This window comes from Rhamphochromis sp. 'chilingali', assembly GCF_963969265.1.
Source record: "Rhamphochromis sp. 'chilingali' genome assembly, chromosome: 4".
Taxonomy (NCBI): Eukaryota; Metazoa; Chordata; class Actinopteri; order Cichliformes; family Cichlidae; genus Rhamphochromis; species Rhamphochromis sp. 'chilingali'.
This window is the reverse complement of record NC_137948.1, coordinates 35,255,506-35,272,670: the sequence shown is the minus strand read 5'-3', so window position 1 is coordinate 35,272,670 and position 17,165 is coordinate 35,255,506. Positions and strand designations below refer to the sequence as shown.

Genomic DNA, 17,165 nt, shown 5'->3' with positions numbered 1-17,165 from the left:
CTGGAAACATTCCTCACAGATTTAGTTTCATATTGATATGATAGCATCACACAGTTGCTTCAGGTTTGTCGGCTGTGCATCCATGTTGCAAATCTTCTGATCCACCACATGCCAAAGATAATCTGCTGGATTGACATCCGTTATGAGTATACTGTGGTCATAAAACGATGGACATGGTCAGCAGCACAGCTCAGAGAGCTTGTACCTCTGGAAAGGCCACCTGAAGTTTTCACCAGCGAGTTAGAAAAGAACAGAGGGTTCCTCAAACAGTGTTTCCTAGTGTTTCATCAACAAAGTAGAACTTATTCTTCAGACTGTGCAAAATTTGCTTTCATGGTTATCCTGCTGCGAGGGTGAGCTCTGAGATGGGCCGAAGCCATGCTGAAACCAAACCCAAATTTCATTGCAAAGTGTTTATGACAAAGGATTTAGCTGATGCTGCGGGCAATAGGCTGTTTACCCTTAACCAAAGTGAGAGGAGGTTTAGCTCTTTATCTCACACCTCATCGTCCTTATGACTGCTCCATTGACTCGCTTACTGGTCCTCCTTCACCTTCCAGTAATCAGTATAATTTTTAAACCCAAATGGGTCGTTTCGGTTATTTGAAAATAGCATTTTCAGCAAACACACCAGGAGTCTTTCAGGCCCTAGTCAATGACATCCTTTGTGACTTCATCATCCACATTTTCTTTATTTCAACAATATTCTTAACTTCTCCCAGTTGTTTTATACCTGTCAAGTCCTTCTCAAATGTCTCCTAGAAAAAAACATCTCAATTTAAAAGGTGAGAAATGTATGGAAGCCCGTTTCCGCCACTAAAAAAAAAAAAAAAAAAAGCTAGTATCCATAACTCGAAATTTCGAGTTATTTTCTCGAAATTTCGAGAAATATAACTCAAAATTTCGAGTTAGCTCTGCCAATCAAAAATATACGTGAATGCGGTCGCTTTCTTGTTACCCGGAAGCATATTACGCAGGACCGCGCACTCAAAAACGGATCCCAAAAAATTAAAGTATGTTTGCTGATAGTAACACCATGTGATTCAGCTAATAACACAGGGATTTCATCATTTGTGAAGCCAGGCTGAAAACACTCAGCAATCTGTGCATTCACGACTGGATGTAATACCGGTAGCTTAGCTGTAGCATTTGTAGCTGAGGGCTTCAGCTTCCGGGTAACATGGAAATGACGTCATTCACGTAGATTACTGATTGGCAGCACTAACTCGAAATTTCGAGTTGCTTTTCTCAAAATTTTGAGTTAATATGTCGAAATTTCGAGAAAATAACTCGAAATTTTGAGTTATGGATCCTTTTTTTTTTTTTTAGTGGCGGAAACGGGCTTCCATAGAATGTGAATTTCTTAGAGCAGATTTTAAATAAATGGAGACAAAAGAGGCTGGCTGAAGTGAATAACTAAATCACTTTGGAGGTCACACTCTTGATGCGGTCTGTCTTCAGTGATCGAGGCCTGTGCCTTGTTGAACCTCTGTGCACATCTGTCTGTGGAGGCGGGATCAGGGAAAAGAAGTTGCTACATGAAATTAGGATCTTCAGCTGGACTAATGCTGAGTGTAGCTGAATGTATGGGCATCTTTCAGGACTGTACAAATCCACAAATATGGATTATTTATAAACAGCTTAGTGTTTATACATAAAGGAACCAAAAGTTCACATCTATAGCTTTAAATTTGGACAAATCTGTCAACACAACCATCATGAATAGAATAAAATACAAACAAACACTGAAACTAATGAAAAATTATACATGATATATGAACTGTGGAACCTAACTGAAAAATAAAATTCAGAATAAACAAACTCACACATTATATGAAAGGTATAAACTGATTTGCAGGCTCACTATGCTGCACTGCCCCCGTGTGGTCACAACGAAACACAACAGCTTCTCATTTTCTTTTCCTCACTAGGCGCTGCTGAAAGTGTAATTTGAATTATCCCTTCACTAAAAACAAAAAACTAAAATACAAATAATCACATTTCATCATTCTTAATGATCTCATTATCAGTTTCTATTATCCATCTACATTCTTACGGACTCGTCTCACATCCACCCTCTCTACTCAGCATCCTCCAGTTTTTATTTTTCTTTCCTTCCAGAAGAATCAGTCAATATAATCTGTCATCACCAATAAAATCCTGAAAGTTTATATAAGAAGGACTTAGAAAATATCTTGTGTAGTATTTTGCAAGACAATCCAGCAGTTTTTAAATGATGAATTCATTTATTAATGGAATAAAGTTATCCAAACGTGCCTGGCCTACTATGAGAAAGAGGCTCAGGTTAACTGGCTTATTGTCAGCGGCCACTTTAGCTGGTTGTTGTAAAATCTGTGGGGAGCAGAAAACATCAGCCGTTAATCAGTCTTTCATTTTATTAAAATGAAACAGTTGATTTCTCAGTGCCACAGACACTATCATACTGTACAGGCACTCATAATAAGGCTTCAGTTCTCTGAGATCTGAGAGGAGACGGTTTGTATGAACTAAACCACGAGAAACAAAGTTTATCTGGACAAACTGACAGACAAAAGATTAACAAGCAACCTGACAATTAATAACAATATGAGACAATATAAGTTCTAGTCACTTGTTTTCTTTATTATATATTTAAAAAGAGGAGATGTTGAGTAATACATTCTTACATTTATGCAGCACTATGATCACACCAAAACGCAACAGGTTCTGAACATTGATCATTTCCTGAACTTTGACCTCAGTACTTGTTGCTGAAAGTAATCTTAAAGTACTTTTTTATCATCATGTCAGGGAAGCTTTGAATCAAGTTTACAAATACAAAAAATATATAAAACTATCAATTGACTAACTAACTAAACAGACTTTTCTTCCCTGGCTGATGTTATTTTCAGTAAAACATTAACCAACACTTGTTACCTGTTATTACAGGTTATACAGCTGTTATACAGTTTTACAGATGTTAGGATTTTGCATCTTAATAAAAACATTCTAGTGTAATTTGTGTAATACATCATTGGTATTTACCTCATTTTAAAGCCTGACAAGGACTAGATTATATGATTTACATCCTGATATGTTAAATTCTAGAAACCTGTCCTTAGTTAAATGCAGGAGTGAAGTAAATGTACAGATTTATTCCACCACTGTCAGCATCTCAGAGACACAGCAACATTAACTGTTAAAGGAAAAATCTTCTTTTCCCCCACTGTCTGTGAAATCTATGATCTGTCCCTGTGTCTTTGTAAACGTGACTCTACAGAGAGGCAGGGAGAGTATGTGGTGTGTGTTTAATGCTCACACACTAGCTGTAGACTCTCCACTAAAGCTTGTGTAGCTGACAGTGATGGGATTTCCGGCTCTTTTTAGAGAACCGGCTCTTTCGGTTCGGCTCACTAAAAAGAGCCGGCTCTTTCGGCTCCAAAAAGGCTCTTCAGGTTGTTTTGTTGCTTTAATTAATTTATTATTAACAACAATATAAAATTATGCACAAAAGGAATTACTAATGTAAAAAAAAAAGTGGTTTTATTTTTATATGTTTATATATAAATATATGCGGTGGCCCCCAGAGACAAAACACGTACAAACTCCAAAACACATTTCTAGCATGAACTGAACTTCCAAAACAGAGCTACCTAGATCACTTAAATTACACAATTGAAAGCATGAAACCATATGTGTATTGTTTGTGTATTTATACACAAGCATTCATAGTCAAATAATTTTTTAAAAAAAAAGTTCATTTACCTGTTACTACCACACACCAAATCCGGTCGTTGGTACTTGCTGGCTTGTGTAGCCACTAGGTAACAAAAGTTCAACACTGCGCCCTAGCATCCTGGAGCACTTCTGTTGTGTTTTGTACGTGTTTTGAGTTTTTATGTGCTTCGGAGTTTGTACGTGTTTTTACATGTTTTGGAGTTTTTACGTGTTTTTTAGTTTTTACATGCTTTGGAGTTTGTACGTGATTTGGAGTTTGTACGTGTTTTTACGTGTTTTGGAGTTTTTACGTGTTTTGGAGTTTGTACGTGTTTTTACATGTTTTGGAGTTTGTACGTGTTTTTACGTGTTTTGGAGTTTTTGCATGTTTTGGAGTTTGTACGTGATTTGGAGTTTGTATGTGCTTTGTCTATAGGGGCCACCGTAAATATACTTTTATTTATTCACTCCACATAAAATGTAATAAATAAATCATATAATACAAAAACCAACTATTCACATTTAAACTTTTAACTATTTAAATTTTCAGCTTTTTCCTTTTACAAATTTAAAGTGAAACAACACAAAACACTGCAAGCCACAACACAATTAAATATAAATTATAATATGAAAACAAAAAGAAGATGCACATTCTCTGTCATATGGACCTGCATGAATAAACTTTCCGAATCCTTTATCATCTGCAACTGAAAATAGTTGTGGATGATTACTATACCTTTCTAATGTGATGTTGTTGTCCCTGGCTCTGTCTCTCCCTCTGGCTCTGTTCGTGTGCTACTGAGTGTAACTACCGCCCCTCCCCCCTCTGCCCAGCTTAAAGCAGGGCTCTAGACTAACTTTTTGACATGGGCGCACTGGTACGGCGTACCGGCACAAAAGTTAGGCGCACTCAAATTTTTCAACCGCATCGTTTAACACCGCAGTTTTACATGTGCACTTTCTTTGGGGGGGGGGGTAGTCCATGACAATATTCATTTCTAAATTATTAACTAACAAACTTGTGCTTAAATTGCTTTGTCAATATTGTAGAAGATGTTAAACTTAATCATCATCTTGGCCTGACAACCTGTTTGCTGTTGCATGCTGCTGAAAGGCAGTGGGGAGAGGGGACGCTTGGGCAGTGCATTTATTGCAGCATACAATGTGTTTTCTGGATACATTGTGCTTTTTCAGCATTCAAAGATTGATGGCACCGTGTCAGAGCACTGGCTATGAATTTCAGACGAATCAGGCCTTAACTTAACACAAAAGTTATCAATAGTTCTTTTCATCTTTTCTTATTACCCACAGCTACATCCACTCTGTTGGGCCTAGGCTGCTCACTAGGGCTGCGTATCATCAGTGATTTCAATAATCCATTTGATTCCGGTTTCTCAAAGTCCTGATTCGATTCAATTTAGCCTCAGACAGTCAGAAATATTATAATTCTGATACTTTATCAGTACTGATACATGTGAGACTTCATCAGAATTGTGAACATCAAAGTAACTGAGAATAAAACACAGAAAAACATGAAGGAGATTTTCCTGGTCTGGCTTTTTATAGCAGATAACCTTAAAAATATTCTACAATATTCTGCAATTTTGAATAATTTTAAAAAGTTTAAATTTCTTCAGTGTTGAACAGCAGAAATTAGGCTTTCTTGTCAGAGGTCATTTAAGTGAAAAAAGAAAAGAAAAAGACAGTGGCCGACAGCGGTGTGAACTAGTGATGGGATTTCCGGCTCTTTTTAGTGAGCCGGCTCACTAAAAAGCCGGCTCTTTCGGCTCCGAACCGGCTCTTCAGATTGTTTTGTTGCTTTAATTAATTTATTATTAACAATAATATAAAATTATGCACAAAAGGAATTACTAATGTAAAAAAAGTGGTTTTATTTATATATGTTTATATATAAATATATGCGGTGGCACCTAGAGACAAAACACGTACAAACTCCAACACACATTTCTAGCATGAACTGAACTTCCAAAGCAAAGCTACTAGATCACTTAAATTACACAATTGAAAGCATGTATGTATTGTTTGTGTATTCATACACAAGCACTCATATATATTCAAATAATTTAAAAAAAAGTTCATTTACCTGTTACTACCACACATCAAATCCGGTCGTTGGTACTTGCTGGCTTGTGTAGCCACAAGATAACAAAAGCTCAACACTGCGCCCAGCATCCTGGAGCACTTCTGTTGTCTTTTGTACGTGTTTTGAGTTTTTATATGCTTCTAAGTTTTTACGTGCTTATGAGTTTTTACGTGTTTTGGAGTTTTTACGTGTTTTGGAGTTTGTACGTGTTTTTACGTGTTTTGGAGTTTGTACATGCTTCAGAGTTCGTACGTGATTTGAAGTTTATATGTGCTTCGTCTCTAGGGGCCACTGTAAATATACTTTTATTTATTCACTCCACATAAAATGTAATAAATAAATCATATAATACAAAAACCAACTATTCACATTTCAACTTTTAACTATTTAAATTTTCAGCTTTTTCCTTTTACAAATTTAAAGTGAAAACAACACAAAACACTGCAAACCACAACACAATTAAATATAAATTAAAATATGAAAACATAAAGAAGATGCATATTCTCTGTCATATGGGCCTGCATGAATAAACTTTCTGAATCCTTTATCATCTGCAACCGAAAATAGTTGTGGGTGATTACTATACCTTTCTAATGTGATGTTGTTGTCCCTGGCTCTCTTTCTCTCTCTCTCCCTCTGGCTCTGTTCCTGTGCTACTGAGTATAACTACCGCCCCTCCCCCCTCTGCCCAGCGTAAAGCACAAGGCTCACGTGCAGAGTGAAGCGGAAAAAAAGTGCGAGAGAGAGAGAGGGTGAGAGAAAAAAAAACCCCACGTGACGGCTCGCGATAAGGAGCCGGCTCACGTCGTTCACGTCAAAGAGCCGGCTCTAAGAGCCATTTCGTTCGCGAAAAAATGGTCAGCCCATAGGGTCAGGAATAATGACTGTTATGCCAACCTTATAGTAAGAAGCAATTAATACTACAGATATTTTTATGCCTTTAACTGACCCCTCTGAGTAAATCTTTTCCCACAGGTGCCACAACAATGTGGCTTATCACCTGTGTGAATTTGCATGTGTATCTTCAACTGATTCCTCTGAGTAAATCTTTTCCCACAGGTGCCACAACAATGTGGCTTCTCACCTGTGTGAATTCGAATGTGTCTGTTTAACTGACCCCTCTGAGTAAATCTTTTCCCACAGGTGCCACAACAATGTGGTTTCTCACCTGTGTGAATTCGCATGTGTCTAGTCAACTTTGACTTCCAAAAAAATCTTTTGCGAAAGGTTCTGCAAGAACGTGGCTTGTCACGTGTGTGAATTTGCATATGTCGACTCAGTGTTTCTGACCTGTAAAATCTTTTCCCACAGGTGCTACATAAATGTGCTGTCTCGGAATTTTGAACACTCAGGCCTGATACGATTTGCGCTGAGTTTATACTGTGTGAATTATCATCCTTTCTTTCGTCCTGATCTGTGTCAGGAGAGTTGTGAGAATGGAGCTGGTCATTGCTTGGTTCTGGTTCACTGTGATCACTTTCTTCACGAGCAGGAAAAGTTTCAGTCTCCTGCTTTAGAACAACCGTTTTTTCCACTTCAGTGGTACGGAATTCCTCCTCTTCCTCTTTAATCTGTGAAGGATCCTCCTGGTGTAGACTGGAATTCTTCTCCTGGTTACAGACCTGCTGATTTGTGAGCCCATCCTCGTCCTTACAGTCATGTTGTGGAAAATCTGAAGGGACATATCAAAAAAACATACATTTGAGAAATTACAAGGTAAGCTTAACCATTAGCAGGTCTCTACATGGTAAGCATATGGCTTAGATATACCTATGAAGGCATGTTGTGGGGAGAAACAGTTTTGCTGCTTATGTGAAAACCATTTTGGCTGCTCATTTACAAATTCTACAAATAATATAAACAGATTATCTAGGATGAGAAAATAAAGACGATATATAATCAAACAAAAGCACAAAGTGGTATCTCTTAAATTTTGTTATCAAAGTGCACAAAACATTTAAAAGTTCACTTAAAATTATTCAAAAACTTTACAGGACACTCACTTCAGGATTTATTTATTTATTGCTTAGATTAACTATTCATTGCCTTAAAGTTGGGGAGAATGGGAGGTAGAGCCTTCAGCTGTCAGGTCCCTCTTCTGTGGAAAAAGCTGCCAGTTTGGATTCGGAAAACAAACACTCTCTCTTTAAAAAGAAAAAGAAAAAAAAATATTGGGCTTAAAATTTTCATTTTTGATAAAGCATACATTTATGGCTGGATCAGGTGGCCCTGATTAGGCTCATTGAGATTTAAACTGGGTGAGAGAACAGATCTTTCTTATACCTGGGGGTATAGAGTTCCACAGCCTGGGAGCAGAACAGCTAAAAGCTCTGCTTCCCATCGTGGTGAGGCGGAAGGAAGGCACAGAAAGCTGGATAGAAGAAGAAGATCGAAGTGCGCGGACAGAAAAGGTAGTGCGTAACAGGTCAGAAAGGTAAGGAGGTGCGAGGTTATGAATGGCCTTGAAGGTGAGCAGAAGAAGCTTGTGGAATATCCAGAATTTCACTGGGAGTCAGTGAAGTTCCTGAAGAACTGAAGTGATGTGCTGGTAGGAGGGAGTTCTGGTGATAATGCGAGCAGCAGAGTTCTGAACCAGTTGAATCTTATGGAGGGATTTTTGGGGGAGACCATGCAAGAGAGAGTTGCAGTAGTCAATGCGGGAAGTAACAAGACTGGGCAAGAATGGATGTAGACTGGGTGACAAGAGAAGGACGAAATCTGTTAATGTTGCGTAGATGGAAATAGGCAGAACAGGTGAGATTATTGATGTGAGATTTATAGGAAAGTGAACAGTCTAGGATGACACCAAGGCTCTTAACCTGAGGAGAAGGGAAAACTGTGGAGTTATCGATGGTGAGTCAGAAGTGGTTTGCCTTCAAAAGGTTGGATTTGGTGCCAATAAGGAGGATTTTAGTTTTATCCTTATTGAGCTTCAGAAGGAGTAATAAAGGTAATATTAAAACTAAGAAGCTGCTGCCATTGTTGGAAACTGGAATTGGCTGGGCCACACTATGAATCCTGGGATAGGTTGGGCAGCGAAGGATACACCCGACCCATCCTTCAAATCTGGAAATGAAGGACACGTTTGTCGGCCGCATTTGGAGGAGTCTTTGAATTTGGACAGCCTTCGTCGAGTCGCTGTACCGCAATCGGCCTACAAATGCAGCCTTTGAAGGATTTGATTTCGTGGCTCAAGAGTTGGGAGTTTGCCTTGTAATCGGAAGGTTGCTGGTTCGAGCCCCGGCTTGGACAGTCTCGGCCGTTGTGTCCTTAGGCGAGACACTTCACCCATTGCCTGCTGGTGGTGGTCAGAGGGCCCGGTGGCGCCAGTGTCCGGCAGCCTCGCCTCTGTCAGTGCGCCCCAGGGTGGCTGTGGCTACAATGTAGCTTGCCATCCCCAGTGTGTGAATGTGTGGATGACTGGATGTGTAAAGCGCTTTGGGGTCCTTAGGGACTAGTAAAGCGCTATACAAATACAGACCATTTACCATTTGATTTGATAGTTGACGTAATCGTGACTAGTCGACAAGTCGTGGCAGCCCTACCTTACAGTATAAACCCCCTTCAGGACACTGTTGTTGGGATTAGAGTGGGATGCAAAAGTTTGAGCAACCTTGTTAATAGTTGTTATTTTCCTGTATAAATCGTTGTTTGTTACAATAAAAAATTCTCAGTTAAATATATCATATTGCCTGTCCCGTTTGGCTCTTTTGCCATCAGAGTTATTGTCTGAAGGTGAAGAAAGCTGCCCAACGGATTTACTTTACCAAATGGACCATCCCAGCCTTGCCGTAATGGTCTATTTGATTCACCTTTTATTGTTTATTTTATTTTATTTTCACTTGCTAAATACGGGACAGACTTTACTGGGGAAAAGAAAGGGGAGAAAGAAAGAGGGAAAGAAAAATAGCGGGGAAGAGGAATGGTGATAAAGGGCAAAAAACAAAAACCAACAAAATAAGCAGACAAAAAAAAATACATATATCAATCACATGGATCACCTGTTGAGAAAGAAAAATGGCAGTGGTTCCCAAACTTTTTTTGCTGGGCCCCCTTTTGTTTTACAAGAAAAATGTTCACGCTCCCCCGCGTGCACGCACACGCACTAACACATCCTCCAACCACACACACCCATATTTTGCCCCATTGCGGTTTATTTCACACCTCAAACATTTAGTAAACAATTAAGCAAATACAAGTAATCAGCAATAAATTACAGGTAGTAAGAAAATAAACTACCAACTAATTTATGCACCTACATGGGTATTTTTGAAAACGCAGCCGTTTCGTCCACATGTAAACGGCGTTTCGAATCACCAAAACTGAGATTCTTTTAAAACTTCTTTTTTTGCGTTTACGTGTGGACGAGGAATACAGAGTTCGTCACGCAACATCAAAGGTATGTGCCTTTTTTCACGTCACGCTGTGCGCCACGTTGTTTACATGAGATGAATTGCAGAATGGTAGATAGAGACGAAATACTGTTAATCTGACTATGCAGGTTTTACACGCAGTTACTGTCCCTCCATTTACAAAGGCAGAGGCGTCACGATGTGATTAATTTACGTGTAGTTGTTTTTTTTCCTGTGTAATAATATTCAACATTGTTATCAATACATTTTTCAAAAAATGCCTCTCTGTGCAAAATAGGTTTAAAAACATAAACAACTGTGGGATACTGTTTGTCCGTGATTTGAATTGGGGGAACAAATCGTGGCAGGATCAGCCTGATATTATTTGTATCCAACTGTAACTTTACTGTATAAAGTATAGTATAGTATGTATATCTCCAAAATGTCAGGAATAGTTAGTCATTACAACAAGTGTTTGTGAACTAAAAATCACGAATATGGCATACTGTTTGTCCGTGATTTAAACACCCCAGCGCTGCTCCCGACGAAGGGAAAAAGCAATTCTGCTGAGGAGACCTACCTTGGCACTTGTGCAGGTGAAGCCAAAGGGAAGATATGCTTCACCATATTCTCTAGTTTCTGGCTTAGAATGAAGTTGGTTTGGAAACATATTCAGCTATGCTTCATCTCCTGCTTTGCGTTTCTGTAGGTGCCCCTGCTAGCAGTGTCCAAGCATTGTTCCCCCCCCCCCCCCCCCCCACCATGGCTCTGCGCACCCCCTAGGGGGCGGGCCCCACACTTTGGGAAGGTCTGATCTATGGGAATATAACAGTAAATACTAAATATTAAACATTATTGTGCAGCACGTAAGATCAACAGCGCACAGTGTGCTTTGAGGTAGGTAGGGATGGGTATCGAAACCCGGTTCTTGTTGAGAACTGGTTCCCACTGTTTCAATTCCTTGGAATTGTGTGCCATTTTTGCAAACGATTCCCTTATCGATTCCAGTCGCCCCGAATGACGTCACCACGTTGCGGAGCGTCGCTTACCTGACAGGAAACATGGTGGCTCAAATGCTCAAAAGTTTGATTATACTTTACGAGAACGGATGACAACAGGGCAACTTGCAATACTTGCAACCCAGATAGCAAGGAGACATTGAACAGATGTTGATTTTCCATCTGAACCATCAGAATCGTCAGGATTGAAATGTCAACACAAAACCAATGTTGAAACAACATTGAAATACTGATGAAACCTGACACTGACATTGAAATAACATTGATTCACTGTTGTTCTGTCATCGTTGATTGTTGATCTATTTATAGTTGACAAGGTGACAACAATCACGTTGAAAAACCATCGATTTATGGTTGAGCGGGAAATTAAAGCTGCTACCACTTGGACTATTCCGCAGCACCCCTATCACATTGGTACATCCCTCCAGGTAACCATTGTCTTGTACAGTAGAGCGGGACATTAGATTTACTCTCAGCGGAATTGACCGGAGAAGGCATCAGTTCATGCACTGCACTGGCCTGCACCACGATTAGTATAAGGTAAGAATGAATGACTTTTGTTCTATTCGTTATTTCCACGGTTGCATTTGAATAACAGTAAAAAAAAACAAAAACAAACTTGTTAATGTAAAGTTTCGGATAAAATGTGGGAGCCCGAAATTGCGTCTACTTTCATCTTACAATCCGGCAACATTGCACTGCAAACAAAGTCTATCAACAAAGAAAACATTTTTGTTTCATACTTTTCCGTTATATTCCCTTACAAAGCTAGCTTTAACGCTTCGAGGGTTCCTTTGTTCTTGCCGTCGCCTCGGCGACAATTATGTGTTTAGGTGGTTGAAGTATTGATGGAAACATGCAGTAGTTTAGTATTGGTTAAAATACCTATAAAGAAAGGTAGATTTCCAGTCATGATTTAACTGTTGTTTTAATAAAAAGCAAATATGCGAAAGAGGTGGAAAATCAACACCATAGCTCAACAGTGTTTCAATATCAGAATCTGACATTGTTTCAATGTCAACAGTATTAGAAAATACAACGTTGAATCAACGTCAGGTTTCAACATTGATTCAACATCGAAACCTGACGTTGTTTCAACGTTAAAAAAGGGTGCAAGAGTGACGTTAGGTCAACGTCACACTTCAACGTTGAATCAATGACACAGCCTGATATTGACTCAACATTGTTTCAATGTTTCCTTGCTATCTGGGAAAGTAGATATTTCATTTAAGGGAGGAAACACTACGAATATGCAAAAGCATTTGCTCACAAAACACGCAATGACCTTAAATGAATGTCATGTTTTTAATTCCGCTCCGGATTCGTGAATCTCAACCCAGCACGTCCTCTCCCGTTAATGCGGCAGGTAAATAATCAACTAACATTGCATATTATGTTAGCGCGATCTGCCTTATTACAAAACCTGCCATTACTGTGCATTTAGGTGACCATGATGAGAGAGACAGAGTCTGGCTGGCTCAGATGGTAGCAGTTCTTGCTGCAGTCTACCGGTCGCGTCTCCTTTCAGGCCATGATAGACGAATGTCACGAGCAGTGACTAAGTTTGTGGTAAAAGGCTTGCACAGTAGTGATGGGTCGTTCGCGAACGAAATGGCTCTTAGAGCCGGCTCTTTGACGTGAACGACGCGAGCCGGCTCCTTATCGCGAGCCGTCACGTGGGTTGTATTTTTTTTTTTCTTCTCTCACCCTCTCTCTCTCTCGCACTTTTTTTCCGCTTCACTCTGCACGCGAGCCTTGTGCTTTATACAGAGGGGGGAGGGGCGGTAGTTACACTCAGTAGCACACGAACAGAGCCAGAGGGAGAGAGAGAGAAAGAGAGCCAGGGACAACAACATCACATTAGAAAGGTATAGTAATCATCCACAACTATTTTCGGTTGCAGATGATAAAGGATTCAAAAAGTTTATTCATGTAGGTACATATGGCAGAGAATATGCATGTTCTTTTTGTTTTCATATTATAATTTATATTTAATTGTGTTGTGGTTTGCAGTGTTTTGTGTTGTTTTCACTTTAAATTTGTAAAAGGAAAAAGCTGAAAATTTAAATAGTTAAAAGTTGAAATGTGAATAGTTTGATTTTTGTATTATATGATTTATTTATTACATTTTATGTGGAGTGAATAAATAAAAGTATATTTACGGTGGCCCCTAGAGACAAAGCACATACAAACTTCAAATCACGTACGAACTCTGAAGCATGTACAAACTCCAAAACACGTAAAAACTCCAAAACACGTATAAACTCCAAAGCACGTAAAAACTCAGAAGCACATAAAAACTCAAAACACGTACAAAAGACAACAGAAGTGCTCCAGGATGCTAGGCGCAGTGTTGAGCCTTTGTTATCTTGTGGCTACACAAGCCAGCAAGTACCAACGACCGGATTTGGTGTGTGGTAATAACAGGTAAATGAACTTTTTTTTAAAATTATTTGAATATATATATGAGTGCCTGTGTATAAATACACAAACAATACACACATGCTTTCAATTGTGTAATTTAAGTGATCTAGTAGCTTTGCTTTGGAAGTTCAGTTCATGCTAGAAATGTGTGTTGGAGTTTGTACGTGTTTTGTCTCTAGGTGCCACCGCATATATTTATATATAAACATATATAAATAAAACCACTTTTTTTACGTTAGTAATTCCTTTTGTGCATAATTTTATATTATTGTTAATAATAAATTAATTAAAGCAACAAAACAATCTGAAGAGCCGGTTCGGAGCCGAAAGAGCCGGCTCTTTTTAGTGAGCCGAACCGAAAATCTCTAAAAAGAGCCGGAAATCACTATTATGTGATAGACTGGCACCCTAACCAGGGTGTACCCTATAACTTCTGCGTTATGCCCCAGCCCTCCTGCAACCTGTAAATCCATTGAATTTTGTATGTTAACCAAAATCTAGACTTTGCTGAATATTATGTAATATGAAGACAACATGCAGTGTTTAAGTGACCAAGTAGAATTGGGTAAAAGTTACTGAATAGTGTTGGAATAAAATGACAAAATTGTGAATGATTGAAATATTCCAAGAGCTTAACTTGCTTCATCTAAACATGTTTCAATCACGTTTTATAAACACAAAATGCACAGGTTTATGAATATGAATAAGTTGTGTCAATATAACACAGTTGTTTACGTTTCTCCCAAAGCAAAAAAAATTGTGTGCAACCAATGTACAGTACTGAATTAAGTAAATCCAACACGTTCACTTTTTCGGTGCACCCTGTACACCTGATGGCCAGTCCAGCTGTGATCAAACTGTATTAAAAAAGTAACTTCTCCTTATACTGTAGGGTCTTTCCCTTTGTCAGTACATGGAAGAAGTTTTCAGGCCCCTCTTCTGTGGAACCAGCTTCCAGTTTGGATTCGGGAGACAGACACTATCTCTACTTTCAAGATTAGGCTTAAAACTTTCCTTTTTGCTAAAGCATATAATTAGGGCTGGACCAGGTGATCCTGAATCCTCCCTTAGTTATGCTGCAATAGACGTAGGCTGCCGGGGGATTCCCATGATGCATTGAGTTTTTCCTTTCCAGTCACCTTTCTCACTCACTATGTATTAACAGACCTCTCTGCATTGAATCATATCTGTTATTAACCTCTGTCTCTCTTCCACAGCATGTCTTTTATCCTGTCTTCCTTCTCTCACCCCAACCGGTCGCAGCAGATGGCCGCCCCTCCCTGAGCCTGGTTCTGCCGGAGGTTTCTTCCTGTTAAAAGGGAGTTTTTCCTTCCCACTGTCGCCAAAGTGCTTGCTCATAGGGGGTCATATGATTGTTGGGTTTTTCTCTGTATCTATGAAGCGCCTTGAGGCAACTTTTGTTGTGATTTGGCGCTATATAAATAAAATTGAATTGAATTGAAAAAAGAAATTAATGAGAAGCAAAACATTTTTCTTAATAAAAAAAACCCATATTGCATATTTGCATGAAGACCGTTCCAGCCAATGGGGTTTTGTTGATAAAATTATTCTCTGTGATTGGTGGCTCCATGGCCACCAGCACAGTGAGAAGAGGTTTAAAAAGGTCCCAGCACAGCATTCACTGCAAGCAGAATGACAGTAATGGCTCGTCTGTTCCTCCTTCTCCTTCTGTGGGTTGGTGAGTCAACTATTGCACTTATTCCATATGTGTGTGTTTGCGTGTGTTCTTTTTAAACTATTCTTCAGGTAATCACATATCTGTGTAACCAAGCCAAGTTAAACAATCTTTTATTAAGTCTTGCTGTCATGGTTCCAGGCTTCTGTGCCTTAGTGGTTTTGTTTATTATTAGAATTTTTAGTTTGGGGGATTATTTACAGCTGTTCTGGTAAATTATTTTCAGAACAGCTTCTTGTTCATTTTCCTTAGTGATGTGTCGGTCATGAACGAAATGGCTCTTAGAGCCGGTGTCAGGTTTATATTGATGATTGTCATTTTTGCTTATGTCGTTGACCCAGGGTTTTTGAGTTTATTATATTATTTTGTAATTTCTAGTCTTTGGTTTCTTTGAGTTCTGTCTCATGGTTTATGTCTCTGTCTTCTCTAGTTGCTATATCCCCGTGTCCAATCAGTGTCTGTGTCTGCCCTGGTCCCACATCTCTGTTCCCTCTGTTGCAGTGCATGCGAGTCTGTGTCTTTAGTTCAGTCTGTGTCATGTTTCCTGTTTTATTTTGAAGGTCCTTGTCTGAGGTTAATGTATGTGGTTTCGCTTCCCCTTGTCTCATTAGGCCTGATTTGCCCCAGCTGTGTTTCCCTCCTGTTACCCATTCCCTGATTGCTCCCTCAGTGTATTTAAGCCCTGTGTTTCTTTGTGTCTGTGTCGTGATCTACCGTTTACCTAGCTGTGTGTTCTGTCAGTCCTCTGGTGTAAGGGTATTTTGATATTTTCCAGTTATGTTATATTTGAGTTTAACATTAAAGCTGTTTTGAGTTCACATCTGTCTCCGGAGTCTGCACCTTGGGTCCTATTTAGTGATGGTGAGATGAAGCCTCATGATGAACTGAAGCTTCCCATCCAACTGGTCGACTCATGGTTCGAAGCATTGTGATGATTCATTTGCTCTACTGCGCCATCAAGTGGACAATTCAAGTGAAACGGGCTCAATGATTATAATGATGTGATGTGTAAACCGCTAAACCGAATAAATAAATTGTTTTTCATGGTTATTTATCCCGAATATTGTCTCAGTATGTCTGATACAAAAGAGAAAGTGGAAACTATCAGTACACAGTTTTTGGGATGATTGTGTAACTGCGTAATCATTCTTATGTACATCTCAATAATGACACAAACTAGTGTGTGGCACTTCAAGTTGAATGAATAAAGGAATTACTATTGTTCATGACACCAATAACTGAACTCTAAATATTAGTTATATTTAATATTATACTAATTTTATATTATATTAATTTAATATTTGTGTATAATAAATTGGCAGCTTAACACAGGAATGTACATGGAAACAAAAAGGGAGGGAGTTGTGATGTGAATGTGCTTGTATAACAGTGCTCATGACACTAGGGAAAAGTTTTCATTTGTTTTTATTCAAAAATAGCAGCTTTCCCACAGTGCTGGGCTTAAGACGGTTCCTCTTTTTTGAGAGGATTTCTCCTGCTTTTGAAAATATCCTCTCACAGGGCACAGATGAAGCAGGGGTTGCAAGAAAAACCACAGCAAGTTTATACAAGTTTGGATAAAGAAATTTGTGTCCAGTACTCCAGTAGCTATGTAACACGTACGTAATCCAATTCCACAACACGATGTGATGAGGGAATCAGCTGTGTTTTGCTGCCCATTTTATTTCGAATCTGGCGCAAACCGGTGAACCAGTTCCCGAATCAGTCATGTGGTACGGACTGCCCGCGAGGCCTCGAACGTCACTGCATACGTAATCAATGCAAGCCTTGATACGCGCTTCAGAAAAACGCCCCCGCGATTACCCGATGCGCGATTCGAAGCTTCGACACACAGGACACATCACTAGTCCTAT

General features: G+C 39.2%; 1 protein-coding gene across 1 annotated transcript in view; it reads left to right on the top strand.

Moving 5' to 3' along the window:
* Window positions 1–15,248: 15,248 nt before the first annotated feature.
* LOC308395317 (serine protease 1-like) overlaps window positions 15,249–17,165 on the top strand; it is a gene marked incomplete at both ends in the record, with an annotated part of 120,501 nt that continues 118,584 nt past the window's right edge. Inside the window, one exon of the mRNA XM_080880118.1 lies at window positions 15,249–15,294. Within this exon, the coding sequence (XP_080736244.1) occupies window positions 15,249–15,294 (46 nt within the window). The remainder of the gene's footprint in view (window positions 15,295–17,165) is intronic.